At 33.4% G+C, this 17547-nt stretch overlaps 2 protein-coding genes across 9 annotated transcripts; one reads left to right on the top strand and one right to left on the bottom strand.

The window, feature by feature from the left end:
* Window positions 1–2919: 2919 nt before the first annotated feature.
* On the bottom strand, window positions 2920–12634 carry LOC110424824 (Protein kinase superfamily protein). 8 transcript variants are annotated; one of them, XM_021439527.2, is made up of 24 exons: window positions 12378–12619; window positions 12146–12266; window positions 11986–12025; window positions 11567–11747; window positions 10390–10644; window positions 9943–10067; window positions 9635–9679; window positions 9465–9546; window positions 9303–9371; window positions 9044–9214; window positions 8871–8936; window positions 8274–8342; window positions 8061–8180; window positions 7840–7910; window positions 7338–7574; window positions 5661–5770; window positions 5423–5520; window positions 5290–5346; window positions 4562–4687; window positions 4429–4477; window positions 4278–4339; window positions 3461–3522; window positions 3330–3381; window positions 2920–3247 (listed from the first exon to the last, which is right to left on the bottom strand). In XM_021439527.2, exons 4-24 carry the CDS (start codon window positions 11723–11725, stop codon window positions 3242–3244), a joined length of 2091 nt encoding a protein of 696 aa, XP_021295202.1. In that variant the 5' UTR covers window positions 11726–11747; window positions 11986–12025; window positions 12146–12266; window positions 12378–12619; the 3' UTR covers window positions 2920–3241. The 8 variants fall into 8 exon arrangements, with proteins under 8 accessions (XP_021295202.1, XP_021295199.1, XP_021295203.1 ...); XM_021439524.2 differs by lacking the exon at window positions 11986–12025 and having other exon boundaries at window positions 12493–12634; XM_021439528.2 differs by lacking the exon at window positions 11986–12025 and having other exon boundaries at window positions 12194–12266; window positions 12493–12634.
* Window positions 12635–13865: 1231 nt separating this feature from the next.
* On the top strand, window positions 13866–17534 carry LOC110424826 (ubiquitin receptor RAD23b-like). The gene is made up of 12 exons (XM_021439533.1): window positions 13866–14178; window positions 14290–14451; window positions 14974–15012; window positions 15107–15183; window positions 15270–15314; window positions 15904–16081; window positions 16179–16313; window positions 16397–16462; window positions 16569–16616; window positions 16695–16804; window positions 17089–17167; window positions 17253–17534. Exons 1-12 carry the CDS (start codon window positions 14113–14115, stop codon window positions 17367–17369), a joined length of 1122 nt encoding a protein of 373 aa, XP_021295208.1. The 5' UTR covers window positions 13866–14112; the 3' UTR covers window positions 17370–17534.
* The last annotated feature ends 13 nt before the right edge of the window (window positions 17535–17547 follow it).

Raw genomic sequence — 17547 nt, 5'->3', positions numbered from 1 at the left:
AGTGGCCAACAATATCCGAAATTATGGCTAAAAACAGGGGCGGAGCGTAAAGGCCTCCTCAAGATTTTTAAAAATATTTATTTATTATATATATTTCATTAATGATCTCCATAAAATTTTTAAAAATTTTTATTTATTATATATTTTTTAATGAGTCTCCTCAAAATAACCTTTATTTAATAATTAATATAAATAAATAATAATAAAATAACTCAACAAACTTACTTAAATTTACCTTAGATTAAGTTCCTCTACACCCCTTTCTCTCTCTTTTTTCTTCTTCTTCTTCTCTTGTCTTCAATATCCTTTTATTGTTATTTTACATTTTTTTCCCTGTAACTCACTATTGAAACATACTTCATTCTTCAAAAGATATTCATGATCTTGTGAGTTTGAATAAGAAAGGATAGTGAACACTCACTACAATTGTGTGAAATTAAAAAGAAGTAAAGGTTTTTTTATCTTCTTCTTTTTATTTATATTATTTAATCATTGTGTGAAATCTTGTATTTCATATTTAACTATTTATATTTGATGCATTATAGTTTTATATTTAGTATTTCAAGCTTAAATAGAAATAAAAGAAGAATATTAGATGTTGATTGCTTTTTTTTTAAGAATATTAGAATATTAAAAGTAACTCTTCATAAAGGGTGAGCAATGGATTGTTGGATTGTCTCACTAGTAAAGATATATTTATAGTGAATCATCTAAGACTATCCTTGTGGCCCGATGATGATGTGTCTTAATCTCTTTGTACTCCTTTTTATATTAATAAAATATGTTTCTTTATGTGACTCCAGTGATTGCGTATTTGACATTTGGTATACTATATAATTTTGATGTGGGTTACTTTTAATCTAATTTGTAGCTATTGTTGATATTTGTTTAGATATAAATGAGTTATTCGTTGACTTACGTGAAAGCGTTCACTCAAGTGCTGCACGAATTATCGTATACTCAAACGAAAAAACGTAGTTCGTGATAATGTGTGAAATGCTAAATTTTGTATCATTATTGATGAAGCTCAAGATGAGTCTAAACAAGAGCAAATGGCTATTATTTTGAGATTTGTTAATGGTGATGGCTTTGTTCAAGAATATTTCTTTAACTTTATACATGTTAGTAATACTAGTACAATGACTTTGAAAAAACAATTACCATCTGTTCTTGCTCGTTATAACCTTCACGTTGAAAGTATTCGAGATTAAGAATATGATGGTGTTAGTAACATGCGTGGTGAATGGAATGGTTTATAAGCTTTAGTAATTAACGATTGTCCATACGCATATTATGTGTATTGTTATGCGCACAAATTACAATTAGCATTAATTGCAGCATATAGAGAAGTAGTTCATATTCTTGAATTTTTTATTCAGTTGACTTTTATTATAAATATTGTTAATGCTTATTTCAAAAGGCATGACCAATGACCAGCTACTTACGCAATGACATTATAAATATGATTGCTAGCAACGAACTTGAAACAGATAAAGCAACAAATCAAATGGGAACTTTACAAAAAGCTAAAGATACTTGATGGAGCTCACACATTCATTTTATTGTAGCTTGACGAGAATATTTGATGCAACTTGTACTGTAATTGAAAATATTACTGACAAATGGACCAGTTATTTATAAAGCGATAATGCTTTTACTATTAGTAAAATATTACATCATTTGAATTTATTTGCATACTATATTTGATGTATAAGATCATGGGAATCACAAATGTTCTTTGTCAAGCATTACAATTATGCTTTTAAGATATTTTAAATGCAATTTATCTTGTTTTTACCACAAAATCACTCCTTCAGAAGTTAAAAGATGATGGGTAATCTAATTTGATTGAGAATGTGAAAAAATTGTAAAAAACATGAGATAAAAATTCTTGAAATGGGAGCACAATATATCTTTGGAAAAGGCAATTTCGTCAACCAGATGTAACTGTAGAACATCATTATCAAGTTGATATATTCTTAGTAATAATAGATTCTCGGTTACAAAAATTGAATTTGAAATTTAATAAGCAAATTATGAAACTTTTAACTTTAAACATTGCTTTAGATTTTAATAACAATTACAAATAATTTAATATTGATAATATCTGCAAGTTAACATAGAGTTTTTATTCTCAAGATTTTATAGAACAAAAAAAACTTATTCTGAAGTTACAAATGAAGCATTATGAGCTTAATATGCCTCATCACCAAGGTTTTGAAATTCTTAAGACATTTTCTAAATTGTGCCAGACATTAACAAAAACAGGAAAGTCAAGAAATTACCGCTTGAATAATAGATTAATTCACCTTGTTTTGATTTTTTCAATTTCTACGACAATTATAAAGAGAACTTTTTTAATAATAAAAATTATGAAAATAAAATTCCATAATAAAATAGATTATGAATTTCTTATAGATAATTTAATTTTTTATATTGAAAAAGATAATATTAACCTTTTCAATACAAAATCAATAATAGTTGAATTTGAATTCTCAAAACATAATCGACCATAACTTTCTTAAATAACAATTATAAATTATTTTTATTCTTTTGTTTACATGTTATGTAAAATTATTATTTATTATGAATCTTTTGATTGTTAATTAAGTTCAATATATTAATTTTTAAAATTTTTAATTTTTGTCTTTAATCTCCCAACAAAATTGACTAATTCCGTCCACTAACTGAAAATGTCTGTTTTCCATCAATTTTATACTATCAATCATTAGACTTTCTTTTGAATTTCATTATCAATTTTATAATATCAATCATTAGACTTACGGACTGCTAGATAACTAAAGGCATGGCCATTCAAACACCTTTATTCTCAGTGTTGGGCTTCTGTTTAGAAAACATCAGCTCAAAAGCTCTATGAAAAACAATCATTACAAAAACAGACACAAAGGAACACGATGGTACCACATCATTTACGAGCTAGAAAAGATCTCTAAAATTAAGGTTATAAAGCTATATTTAGTATTTACTATTTGTATGCAGATCAAGAAAGGAAAGTGTAAGAGTACATGTACAAAAAGTTGGAGGCTTTGTAGTAAAATTTCTTTCCAGCTAACACAGAGTGAAACGACCTATATATATGATGCAAACAATATCGACCTACCAATAGTTAATGATATCTCTTTGGTCATTTTGTTTGTTTCTTCTCTTTTTAGCTTTTGTTACAATCATATGACTTAAGGAATAGGCTTTACTTCCATCACAGCTCCGGTTGGAAATAAATTCACACCTGAAATTGGATGGTTAGAATCGGCAGCTATGGTTGAAATAAGAGAGGTGAAACAGCTAAGCAAAGTATTTCAGAAACTAACCTGAGCATTCTCTGTTTTATACTTTTGCAGTTCTTCTTGGGCACAAATAAGCCTACATGTTGCAAACCAAGATTTTAATTTGATATGGTAAAAGATGGAGACAAAAATCGACGCACATGACATAGAAATACCTCCACTGTAACTCAGTAATTTCATGAAGTAACTCCCTCTCCCTATCATGAGCTGCTTCCAACTGGGATTCAAGAAATATGTTTCCTCAATAAAATTATGTGAGATAAGGTTGAAAATGATGTAAGATAAGGTTGAAGCATTATAGCATAATGATGACAGCCAACCCCACCAACCACCGCTGAAGGAAAAAAGGAAAAGAAAATAATAGCAGAAAAGAATAGAAAGGGCAGATTCAGAAAAAAACTGCAAAATAATAAATTTTGTGGAGAGGTACTTCTCGCAATTTCTTTTAACTAAAAAAAACACTACTATCATATCACTTCAACAGATGACAACACTAACAGGTAAAATGCTGTGGCCAATAATAAATTCTGGCCTTCTATTAAACTCTTCAAAGGAACTTAAACAGAAGTGGGAATCCTTCACTATAGAACTTTGTAGAGTAAGTTCAACCTGTTGAACAAGTCAGTTTCTGGTGCTTGTCCTCACCAAAAAAAAAAACAAAAGGAAAGAAAGGAAGATAGAAAAACACACGCACTCACATTTCAGGTAGAATTTGGCTCAACATTGATGTTGACCTTCAAATTCCACTATCACTGAACTATTACTCAGTTCCATTTTTATTTTATATTCCTTAAGTTGTCAAGAGCTCAGCTAACTCATCTGCCTCTTATCCCATCTAAAGATCTCACACACGAATGTCCAGAGCACGTGTTTCAATTAATGAAGTGCATAATCACAAAATTTGGATGGTACTACAATATTTTTGAAGACTATCTTGGTAGACTTTTACTGAGAGAGCCCTATATGACTTACCAAAGATTTCTCTGTGACAGCCACATTAGCAGGTGTGCTTACTCCCTCAAATGCACGGTTAACTAAGTAATGCAGAAAAAAACATAAGATCATCTCATTTGAATTTATAAAAGAGAGTAGGTGTATTTTTCAGAAGCATTAATTTTAGCACCTGTAGAGTCAACGGCAGAGATGTGCTTAATCAGATTGAGAATATTCTCCTGTTGACAAAAATATGGCAAGTAGAGAGACATTAGTTGCCAGCTATAAAGTAATAATGCCAAAAATATATGGCTAACCTATACCCTTTGAAGAATATTTGTCTGCAAAACGGACTGCAACATCGGGAAAAGATGATGGGCAGCAAGAGTTGAGGATGCAGCATCAGATGGTGGTGGTGCTAGTGAAACTACAGGATGTGGGGTGAGTACCTACATAACCCATAACTTTTACATCACATAACTTATAAGAAATAAAATAAGGGTACACATATGTTAGTTTCTCCAGGCATATGAGACATTCGTTGTCTACTTAGGATGTTTGAAAAGGTATATACCCTTCCAAGATCAATATCCTAACTTGGTTTTCTATTTCTAAGATGACTAGTTTCTGCTTAGATAATACTTTTATGAAGTAGTTCTCAATTAAACAGATACAACAATAATTATATTATAAGGATGCAAAAATTGCCTACCATGATAACTATGCCAAAAGTTTAAGAAATCCTATCAGGAAATTAATAGTAAGGTATGCAACTTTGGAAAAAAAGTTTATAATCTCCTTGTTGATGCTTGAATAAGGCACAACCCACTCAAATAATGGTTCAGTATGGACTCTGAGCTTTTCTGCATGTGACCGGATATCTTCTTTACCATACTTGTCAGAACAACTTATTGCGCTGCAAAAGCTTGCAGGCTATGCAAGCCGATCTCTTACAAATCAAGTCAAATACCTAGGTGTGCATTTACCAGAGAACTATACAAAGGAATGCTACAATTGGGTCTAATTGGCAATTTGGCACACATGTGCTGACCTCCAAAGTACCAACCTGCATGCTGTGACTCTTTTGTAGTATAGGAGCTGGCGCAACCTGAAAAGAGAAGTTGAATTTATATCCATTACGAGGAAAAGAAGGCAACAACCAGACCAGAAAGATCTTAAGTCACCTTTTCCAAATCAACATTCTCAGATGTAACTTTGAAACGTCCCCTTTGCTGAACAACAGGAGGCTTTGCTTTCTCATCAAGTTCATCACTATTCACCGCTGCAATAACACTTCTGTTATGGGGAAAGTATCAACTTGAAAGAGCGGGAGAGCAAAATAATCAAATATCAACCAAATCATGAAAGCCTGGAGACTCTTTATGCATAAGAAAAGTCAGAGAATGAACAATTAACACTTGCCTGATGATTTAGATGCTTTAGAAGGAAGGTCTGAAATAGTATCCTCCCCTCCTGCAGGCACAGCTGCTCCATTGCCAACAAAAATGTTCTGGGGCTGGTTTTGCTTGTCGCTGAAAACTTCATAACATGAGTGCTACTGAAATATAGTATGAAAAACTCTATATGTAGATGACAACAAAACATGAAAATTTAATTATAGTTTAATATGTGAAAATGCAGTGGGAGGGGATGATAGTTTAATCATACAAGTTTAGATATATGTTTCCCTGATATCTAAAAAGTGCATCTTGTCCAAACATTCTAGCTCTCTGATTCAAGCAACTCAAATCACACTGGCATACATAGATCATAAGACTTAGCTATTATTCTTTCAAATTGGAAATGAAGACTATGTGAGCCCAGCGATAAACTGTAACCAAAGGAAGCTGCCACACTAACCACCAATCAGGAATTGTATTAATCATACAATGAATGGAGCTGCCTGGATCACACCCAAATTAATCAATATTGCTTTTTAGGAGCTAAAATGATTCCTTTATTTCTCATGATAGAGCATATAAAATGATGCCTATTCTGATTTTAAAACCTGATGGCAAACAATTCCCAAGCCATTAACTTGTTGATCATATCCATTAAATTTTTTCTGTTAACTTTTACTAACTAATTGCTTTTTATTAAAGTTTTAGTTTTCCACAGGACGTTTCAATTTTCTTTTGTAGGCAAAGTATACAAAGCAGAATCATTGTTGAAACTCAGAGGTCCCAGATGCACCTGCATTTGTCTAGAGAGTTAATATAGAAGAAAAAAAATGTCAAACAAAAGATGTATTGTAGTTCTATAAGATGACATTTTATCAGATTTTTTACATAATATAATCCCTTTAATTTTCCTGTTTAGCTGATTTCAACTTTTCCTGAAAGCTCCTAGAATGATTTATTTGCAATCTAAACAAATACCAACAGTGGCAGTTAATCAAACTACTAGATTATGAGTTGACATAACATCTGATACAGAGAAGTACTAGTGCTTGAAGTACTGAACATGTCTCATATATTAAGCTGCTCACACAATAGAATACTATTTTATCTAATCCAATATTATTTTTACTACTTGATTTCATTATAAATAATTTTAGATCTATCAGCATAAAAATCGGTATCAAAACCATCTGAAAAATATTAAAGCTTTTTTTCTGTTTTGTGCTGAGTGGCCAGGGAGGTCGTTGAGTTCTGAAAACGACATTAATTATTCTATTTCATCAAAATTTCAATAAACCCACTTGGCTCTGTTTGAAATTGGAAATAAACTTATCTATTGTTAGGTATAGATCAGTGCAAAGCTCACATGAGTGACAAGTTGTATCATTTTGAGTAGTAATTTCCCCTTTAAGACATTGATTTCTCATTGTTTTTAGAGTTCAATAAATTGAGAGCTGAGATCCATTTATTCATTTACAATAACAATTTCACCACTACCATAAAAGCAGAATAGCATACTTAACAAAAAATAATATGGGCAGAATAAATGCTTTATCTCATAGAGGAAACAGGCAATCAATGGAGTTCATAGAACAAATACTTGGTAGAGGAAGTTTACAAAATTACACAAGCAAATGAAGTTGCACTAGTGGTACAACATAGAAGCAAGCAGTGTGATTAAGGAAATTGAAAGAATTACCTTTCTCCTTTAATTGGAGGAACAATAGTTTCTGGAATATTGGTGTTTCCTGAAAATGATGATGTCCTTTGATGAGAAGGCTTGCTCATATTATCAGAAGATTTTCCATTGATCTCCAAAACAGACTTTTCACCCAGATTACTTTCAACATGATCGTCATCATGAGGTGAAATCGCATGATGTTCATGAGAGGGACTAGCAACACTTGAGTCATCATCGGATCTTTCAAATCTAACCCTGGATGATCAAACACAGACATAATTACATTACCTCCACTAAATGAAGCCTTTTCCAAAGTCTGAGACCTAATGTGACACTCACGTGGAAAGATAAGTATTTAAAATTTAGTTCAGCCCAAGCATGACTATAGCATGACTGTCAAATATCTATTTAGAATACTGTCAAATATCTCATAACCACCTATAACTGGACAGAACTGATTAAAAATGATGTAGAGGTAAAATTTAATATAGCATGACTGTCTAATATCTAAATAACATACTCGGCAATATTTATTGCTGGTTCAACAGCAGCAACAGGAGTTGGTTGATTCTGGACCGGATCATTATCTTCCTGTGGATGCTAGACCATCATGTACTACAAAAAAAGGATCTTGGAGAAAAGAAGTAGAAAAGACCAACCACAAGCCATACAACAACAAAACAAATAAAGACCTCTTTCCCAGTAACAAACCTGCCAAAACAAGGGTATACATTGAAATACCTTGTCTATAGGTTGGGAAGAGGTTTGGCATTCTGATTGCTTATCTTGTCCATCAAGGGTAGACAAAGAACTTGAGCTCCCTCCTTGGTTAGTGTCAGCTATAAGGTCCTCATCCTGAATCTGATAAAGGAAGAAAAGAGGCATATGACGAGTTCTAAAAGCACTTTAAAAACCCTAAAAAATTTAAAGGGGAAAGGAAAACCATTACTATACCAGGGAAGCCTGAGCTTTCATATCCTCAAGATTGAAATTCCATCCACTGATCCCACGTTTATATTCATTCTGTACATAATTACAAAGGCATAGATAAATCATGAACTTGGATCTTGAAAATCCCAGCCAGTAGGCATATTCTTGTATAAGATATTGCACCAGTGAGCAAGAATTTAGAACATCAAATCTAGGATAAAATAGAGTAAAACACATATATGTGAAATAATAATTCACAAATTAAATATTGATTTTCTTATTGCCAATCACAGTTTCACAGGTATAATATTGCAGTCCAAATCCACACTCCAGGACTGACTTCAGGTAATTATGAATCTAACAAAAAATTTGAATTCAATAATCATGACTGATTGCCACTGTCAAAACACAGCTAGTTTTTCAAGGGGAAAATAAAAAATTTTCTCTTTGAAAGACTATTAATGCATCCATTATACCACCAGATGATATAGCAAGTCTCATAAAGAAAACCCAAATAAAACAAACAAGCAAACAACAAGAATCTAGAAGATGTTGCTGTGAGCAATTGCACAAGGGCCTTATAAAGACCACTTTGTTTAGTATATTTTTTAAAGTTCTAACCTGTGATAGTTCTTCCTTTTCACCATCTGGCATTTTCTTTTGTGCAAGCATATCTTCTTCCTTTCTCTATATTTCAAAATGATAGCAGTTGTTAGTATAAGATGGAAACTGAAACATTACGAGAGCTTACTGATACAAATTAAGAGACATATGGCTAAAAGTAGCATGCTAACCTTTAATGCCTGGATACGGTCACCAAGAGCAGGCAATCCATCCAGAAGTGTCCGTGCTATATAATCATTTGACCTAGCTTGCTTAAAAAAAGAATGTTTAAGTAACTTCTTTGCTGAAGGTCTTTTTAAAGGATCTTTCACCAAGCAGCTAGCAATCATTTGCTTGAAAGACTGACGAGAGAAGAGAAACACAGAATTAACACACCACTTTATCTAATTACTATCAACTACTAAATAAGTTGGATTGGTTAAACCCTACCTTAGAAAACTTCCTATCTCTTTCATAATCTAGGCCTGGAGGTGCATTTTGCAAGGTCATAAGCAATACCTAAGAACAATAGATATGCTTTTAATCAGAATAATTTTTGGTGTTCAATAGAAAACCATAATTGTAGCAAGGAGGGTTACACAAGTTATCCACCTTCATTGGAGGATATTTCGAAAATGGAGCATGCCCATGAGCAAGCTCCAGTGCAGTTATACCAAAAGACCAGATATCAGCCCTGCAGGGATTTTGCCAAATAAACATCAACATGATGCAACCTAAGGAGCATGAACCAGAGATGTTTTTTTAGAAAACAATAGACTGACTTGAAGTCATAACCATGCAGTTGCTCCATAACCTCAGGTGCCATCCTGCAAATATGTAGAAGAAATTAGACCATAGATGATAAAAAGCATTAAAACATGCTACTCACACAGAAACATAGTAAATCCAGTGTGACATCTTCAAAATTAAGATGCTTTATCAACTGGATCTAGCTGATTATTCTGAAATCTACATTTCTACGGTTTAAATAAGAATATAACAAGCCCAAATTAATCAAAAAATTATTTGGCACTCAGGATTGTAAGAACTAGAAACTTAAAGGAATATAGACATAATGATGTAAACAAACCAGCAAGGCGTCCCCACAAATGTATTCCTCATGCGTTGCCTATCACCTGAATCAAACATGCAAGCTGAAACACCAAAGTCTCCCAGCTTGATTGCACCGCGTGAGTCAATGAGAATATTCCCAGCCTATTAAAAAGAACATTGAGCAAGTAAGAAATAAAGTACATTTCATATTCACATAAAAAACAGCTACATGAACATTAATCCAAATTAATGGAGTTCACAACCCAATAATCAAGATAATCCATTTTTTCCAGATAACAACACTAAATAACTAACTCAAATATATATCACAGAAATCAGAACCTGTCTTAGAGAAAATATTATATGCACTTACCAAGTTTCAATATGTATGTAAATCTTAACTTCCAAACTTAAACTGCTCAATTCTAGAGAATTAGAGATAAAATAATTATGCAATAAATCATGACAAAGAGCAAGTACTTACTTTAACATCCCGATGTATGTGCCCATGATGATGAAGATACTCTAAACCTTTCAACACTTCACGAAGTATTGTGGCTATAACTACCTCCTCAAAACCATCTGGGTAGGCAGCCTTCAGTATATGAAGACAAGATCCCCCAGCCATGTATGGCATGACAACCCATAGATTATGATCACTGACAAAGGAGCAATGTGATTTAAGAACATTTGGATGGTCAACCAATATCATTGTTTGTGCCTCACGAGAGATGTTATTCTGCAAAAGCACATTACAAGAACAATGTCAAAATAACTAGTAATTGTCACAAGCTGAAAAGCCAAACAGGAATAAGAAAAGCCCTTTAAAGTAAAGGCAGAACTAGTATTGAAGACTTTGGAACAATCAAGTTTGATGCAAACAAACTCTGCCAAACTGAAATTATTGTATGCATTAAAAAGATTTGCATCAGCAATGATCCCAGGAATATGATGGATCTATGCCTTTAAGTTCCATGTAACTTTCAACATATTGATAGAATTTGGGCTGACCAAATGCACCAGCATTTACAGCATCTATTAAGGGAGAAGTCCCATTACGACACGAACATGTAACACTTTAACAATCTACCTATCTATGCTCTTCAAGCAGATATTAACAATCTGTATCTACTTAATCAAGAGGAAAATGCTGAGCCAAGCTCAAGTAGGCAATCAAGATTGTCTGAATACAATTGCAGAATGTTAACTAACTGCATGCTGTATTGACCATGAAGATAACATAAGGCACAAACTTCATTAATTTTCAAGTGATCAATTCTATAAAGGGCCAATTAAAATATCAATGTTCCTTTCTCAGAAAATAAAACATCAAATTCTCAATAGATCTCCAATAGAAGATGTGCTGCAATCTACAGAAATCCGACATCAACTCTTAACAATCACAAAAACACAGCAATGACATCCTTTCTAAGTTCTTCAAAGATAAAGAGCCAGAGCAAACAAGAATCAAAGGTAAAAAGAAATAACAGTAATTTTTTATATTGATCCAGTTCAACACAACATTTAACCCGATTCAGATAACAAATGAGAAAAAAACAAAATGCAGTATATGAAGCGGTGAAAATAAACCAAAATTTGACCCCCAAAATGAAAATAACTAAAATATAAAACCAGTAGCAGAATTAGAATGAAGGAATTACCAGATCACAGTTATCGCGTTCAAAATCAAGAATTTTGATTGCAACAATCTCATTGAAGGGTGTACAGACAGCACGGTGCACGGAAGCACTAACACCCTGTCCCACCTCCTCATGCAGTGTATAATTCTCCGGCCCAATTGGATACTTCTTCTTCTCCATTATAATTTAGACCTCCCCTTCACTATGAAAGAATCACAATGTATCCTTAATTTTTTTTCAGAAAATCAAAACACAGCTTTCAATCTTCTTCCAATATTAAAAAACAAAACTTGGCAGCGAATCTCGAAAGGGCATAAATTCAAAGCAAAACCATTATAGATACTAATAATAATAGCAATAAAAACGTTTGCACCTTATTAGAAGATAACATCTAATGTTGAAAAATCAACGGGGACTAATGGAATCATATCAAAGCTGACCTCAATTCTCTTCAATACCAAGCAAAGGCGGCTCAAGTCTCTAGAAAGAGATCCCCATACGAATCCAATTTTTAATAAAAAATTAAACCAAAACTTAATAATAAAATACCATATAAACACAATAATGCATATGTATTTAATTTCACATTCATTTATATACCATATAAAACATCCAAAAGCTTCCCCAAAAGAAGAGTCATATGGCAACCTGAAGTCTGCTGAAACCCTTAAAAATGTAGCATCTCAGAACCCACATCCCATTTTCCAAAACAAAAATATCTCTGCATAAAGAAACCATAAGAAACAAACATAAGGCGTAAAACTTTGTATATAAAAAGTGAAGCATAGAAAAGAAAATAATAAAAAAAAGGGTTCTTTGAGTAGAAGTTTACAGGAAGAAAGTTTTTATTAATGTCATGAAACCAAAAAGTTGAAGGGAAATGATTAATGTGCAATGTATTCACATGAGAGAGAGTGAAAAGGAATCAGAAAGAGAAAGGAAGAGACATTGGTGAGAGGGCTTGTTGTCTTTGCTTTCTCGTGAGAGAAAGAGAGACAAAGAAAGACAGCGAGGCTATCGGATCGCCGCTCAAACTGGGAAATAACGTTTGCATGCAGGAATCCCGCCACTTGTGTTTGCTTTCTCTGTCTTTCCTTTCCTAGGTTCTTTTCCCTTTTTCTGTTCCTGATGTGCCTTTTTTTCTTTTTCTTTTTTTAAAAAACAAAAACAAATAATTAATTAAATTTAATTGACCTTCATTTTTTTTCAAAAGAATTAAAAAAGATAACAAATAAAAATTAGAAATATATAGTAAAAACAAGCAATTTAGAAAAATGTTAAAATTGGCAAATCAAAACCCAAAAAAAAAAAAAAGGCAGTCAAAGTCCAATTTAGAATTAAAGTTTTTAGGCTAAATCAACCTTAATTATAACAAAAAAAGTGATTAGGTCTCATCTAATGGATTTGTTTTAAATGGTTAGAGCACCGTTGTTAGCAGTTGGTGCAGTGCATTTTGGCTAAGCGTTTTCACTTGATAGGATGCCACCGTGCCCCAATTTGGCCAAATTTTTTGGTACCATTAATTTGGACCAGCTATATAGGATGCCCGTATACGCTGGGAAGAGGGACGAAATTGGTATTAAATTTCTTTCCTTACTAAGGCATTTTAAACCAAAGAAACTACTGGTCTTTGATTAAAAATAAATAATAAAAATATTAATTAAACGGAAATTTAGAAATATGTCAAAAGGGTTAACATTGGAAAAGTCAAAAACGGGTTCGACGGTAAAAAGAAGTGCCTTAAATCAGGCTTAATCTGTGTGTTTATTTAGAGTGCACTCTCTCTCTTTCCTTTTTCCCTCCGTCGCTCCTCCGCTCCTTGGCCGTCGCTGGTACCGGTGTTGCGCTCTCTGCCTCCTCCCTTCTTTCGTCTCTCAACCATGGACTCTTTCTCTCTATTCTCTCCTTTCCCCTGTCCCTATCCTCTCCTCTCCCTTTTTTCTCTCCACTGCATTCCTTAAGTTCCTCACATGCAAAGATTTGATATTCATTTACACATATACACAGGAATGATATTAACTTCCAAACATACACCGATTTGGTATTAATTCTCAGACATACATAGAATTGATATTAATTTACAAACACACACATTATGATATTAATTTTTATACATACATAGGTATTATATTAAGTTCTATATATACACAACAATGATATTAATTTCGACATTTTCATAGTGCGATATTAATTTCTACATATGCATGAGTAAAATATTAATTTGGGAATACGTTAAATCATAAATAAATAAATAAATACTAGTATCAGTTATAGAGAAAAAAAAATAGTACTAGTTATAAAAATATTGGTCACGTGCAGTGCACGGAGCAGGGAGACCCAAACGGCGAAGGCAAAATCTAGGAGCTGCTGCCTCATTCTCTGCAACAAAGGCCTCTCTGCCTCTCTCTGTGTCTCTCTCTTTCTTTCTCTCTTTATTCTGATTCTCTCTGGATCCCTATAAAAACCACTTCCTAGGGTTCCCGTTCTCTCTTTCTATTTCTGTTATTCAAATCTCAAATCCAAAAAACGCTGCCGTTGTACCGTTCTCCCTTCCACAACTCGCCGAAATGAAGCTCACCGTCAAAACCCTCAAAGGCAGTCACTTTGAAATTAGGGTTCAGCCTAACGACACCGTAATCCCCTTTCTCTTCTATTCTTTTATTCTCACTTTCCCTTTCATTGCTATTCAATTATTTTATTATTTGGGTTAAAATGTTGGCTTAAAGTTTGATTTTTTTTATTAGGTTATGGCTGTGAAGAAAAACATAGAAGATGTACAAGGGAAAGACAATTACCCATGTGGGCAGCAGCTTTTGATTCATAATGGGAAGGTTTTGAAAGATGAAACTACCTTAGCTGATAACAAAGTCTCCGAGGATGGTTTTCTTGTTGTCATGCTCAGCAAGGTATATCTTTTTAAGGAAATTTTTTTATTTTTCTTAATACGTTGGGAAATCTTTTAATTAATGTATTATTTTTAAGTTTTATGCTTTTCTAGTCTTTTCGACTTTGGTAGTTAATTTCATATATGGTATGATCTATACTATGGGAATTTGATGAAAAAGAGTTTTGAGTAATATATATTTTGGTTAGTTAAAAAATATATTGTCGTTAGTAGCTAAAATATGGATGGTTAATTTTGGTAATTTGAATATGAATTTACCGAAATGAATGTGGGATTTGATTGGATTATAGATTTTGCAAGTTTGCTTGCACTTCCAATTCGCAAGCTGCCTCGGTTGTTTGAATATTTAGCAAAAAAAAAAAAAGACAAGCAGTAAGGAGTCTTTAATGATTGCTTTTTGTTAGCTCCAGAATTTGATTTCTCCAAATAAATTTAGAAAATCCCGGTTTAGCATGAGCTCTTTGTATGCATTTATGTTTGTATTGTGCCTTATATATTTTCAATTCTTTGGCTGTTCTTACAGAGCAAATCGTTGGGTTCAGCTGGCACCTCATCTGCTCAGGTTTCCTTCTTATTTATTTCTTTTGATAGGTTGAGCGTTATGTTTTTGTTTCATGTCAATATATAAACAAATTTTTTATTGTCTTCTGTAACAGCCTGCTTCATCAACTCCATCTATAACTGCACCTGCTTCTAATCCTGCCCCTGCTTCTGAAGCTCCTGCACAAGCACCGTAAGTTCATTCAGCAACTTCTCTTCCTCTTTCAAGAACTTGCCCCTTTTAAATTCTTATGCACATCATAATTTCTTTCATTGTAGCGCCTCGAAGGGCACCACATCTGCTTCAGATACTGCAACAGCTAAGTATGTGGTCTATCTTCAAATTATCTGTCTATCAGGTCAATAGTTGCTTGAAATTATGTGCATGGATCTCATGCTATTAAATGTTGTGATGGACAAGTATTTAGAGCCAACTATGATTAGTTTTTGCTTATCAAGGAAAGGTTATAAGAAAATAGGAGTTGATAGGTATAACTTTGATTTCCTTTTGGTTGGTATTTCCAACCTCTTGAAAGAACTTTATTACTGCCTCATTTCGAAAATGGGAAAAGATCAAACATGGCTGATAAACAAGCGGAATAGCAGTTAGTATTTACATTCCCCAGTGCCTATTCTTATCTTTTTTGTTTTTTGTTGTAATTGAACATGCCTGACATTATCTATGAAGATTCAGTCATTTCATTACTTCCCTACAAGAATAGGTATGTTGCTGCTGGAAAGTTGGCATTTTATTTTCTTCCATGTCTAATTACTGAAGGTTGACAAGTTGCCACTCCCTTAATTGAAGCCAGAAAAGTTGCTCTCTCTCTCTCTCTCTCTCCCACACCACCTTTTTGAAATTTTGTGAACATTGTGAAAGTAATGGCACAAATATTATGTTAACTTGTTGCAGTCCAAATATTGATACCTATAGTCAAGCTGCTTCGAATTTAGTTGCTGGAAATAATCTAGAACAGACTATTCAGCAATTGATGGATATGGGTGGTGGCAATTGGGATAAAGAAACAGTAACTCGTGCACTTCGAGCTGCTTATAATAACCCAGAGCGAGCAGTGGATTATCTATATTCCGTATGTCAAAAAACTTTATGACTGTATCTAAGGCTAGAATTTTAATGTAAACTACTACATTGGTCTACATGTTGTTATGATGCTATTTTATCTTCAGGGGATTCCTGAATCAGCAGAAGTGGCTGTGCCAGTGGGTCGTTTTCCTACAAGTCAGAATACTGAAACTGGTGCAGCCCCTGCTGCTCCTGTTTCAGGGGCTCCTAATTCATCGCCTTTAAATATGTTTCCTCAGGTAAATTTATAACTCTTGTGCAAATTGTTGTTAATTTTTGTATGTGCTGGTTTTTTTTTTCTCCTGACGTGCTGTGATACTAGGAAGCACTTTCTGGTGCTGGTGCTGGTGGCCTTGGCTCCCTAGATTTCCTCAGAAACAACCAACAGGTGTACTCTTGTGATATCATTATTGGTCTTTTGCTTTCTTATAACTCTTAAGATTTTTAGTTCTTTGACATATGGAATACTAAGTGCATCTTTGTTTGCATTTTAGTTCCAAGCATTGCGTTCTATGGTGCAATCAAACCCACAAATTCTACAGGTTTGCATGTCTATGTTTTCACTAGTTAAACGTCAATGGTTTTAATTGTTCTGGATTTGATCTGCTCCTCTGTTACAGCCCATGCTACAGGAGCTTGGAAAGCAAAACCCCCAGCTTTTAAGACTAATTCAAGAGCATCATGCAGAGTTTCTTCAGCTAATAAATGAACCTCTTGAAGGTTCTGAAGGGTGAGTACTTACTGGATATCACCTAAATTTGATGAAGCATCTATTGTTTTATTTAAGATAGATGTGAAGGCTAGTTAATTTATCTTATTTTGCTCTGTAATAACTGTCTTTTTATTCACCATTAATTAATTCTGTTTAATTTTGACGTTTTAAAACTCTAACTAAAAGCGTGGTAGTAGAAATTATTGAATTTAACAGAAGTATTTCTGAATCATTAAAGGTATATGCTATCTATTCATTGACTTAGCATCATCAATAACGTTAAAATTGAATTGGTGCTTCAGGGATATATTTGATCAGGCTGAACAAGACATGCCTCATGCTATCAATGTCACCCCAGCAGAACAGGAGGCTATTGAACGAGTAAGCAATTCAGTTGCCTTTCTTTTTCTATTTTATTTGGGTTTCTCTTTATAAACTTTTTAACTATTTTCCTTAATGTCTGTAGCTTGAAGCAATGGGATTTGATAGAGCACTCGTCATTGAAGCCTTTTTGGCTTGTGATCGCAATGAGGAATTGGCAGCAAACTATTTACTGGAAAATGCTGGAGATTTTGAGGATTGAGGGGGGAATCTTACCTTATTTGATTCATAGTTTTGGTCGACTTAGATGGATCTGAGTTATGTGTTGACATGTCTACTTTGGGTACCGTTTGGGATTAAGCGTGGAAACTAATTGGGTGTTCTATCACAATTGCTTCTGATATAGGCTTTAACAAAATTCATTTTATTTTAGTTTTCAC

Source organism: Theobroma umbraticum, unplaced genomic scaffold (assembly GCF_002168275.2).
Source record: "Theobroma umbraticum cultivar Fairchild unplaced genomic scaffold, ASM216827v3 scaffold_204.0, whole genome shotgun sequence".
Classification (NCBI taxonomy): Eukaryota; Viridiplantae; Streptophyta; class Magnoliopsida; order Malvales; family Malvaceae; genus Theobroma; species Theobroma umbraticum.
This window is presented reverse-complemented; position numbering and strand designations above follow the sequence as displayed.

Bases quoted from the DNA above. Each gene is read 5' to 3' on its own strand.
- LOC110424824 (XM_021439524.2), bottom strand. From the start codon at position 11,725: ATGGAGAAGAAGAAGTATCCAATTGGGCCGGAGAATTATACACTGCAT. The intron at 4,478-4,561 runs GTATAGGTTAGC...TTTTGTCAACAG, and splicing joins AGACAAATATTCTTCAAAGG to GAGAATATTCTCAATCTGAT. The intron at 3,523-4,277 runs GTAAGTCATATA...CTTGAATCCCAG, and splicing joins CTGTCACAGAGAAATCTTTG to TTGGAAGCAGCTCATGATAG.
- LOC110424826 (XM_021439533.1), top strand. From the start codon at position 14,113: ATGAAGCTCACCGTCAAAACCCTCAAAGGCAGTCACTTTGAAATTAGG. The intron at 16,463-16,568 runs GTGTACTCTTGT...TTTGCATTTTAG, and splicing joins TCCTCAGAAACAACCAACAG to TTCCAAGCATTGCGTTCTAT. The intron at 16,617-16,694 runs GTTTGCATGTCT...CCTCTGTTACAG, and splicing joins CAAACCCACAAATTCTACAG to CCCATGCTACAGGAGCTTGG.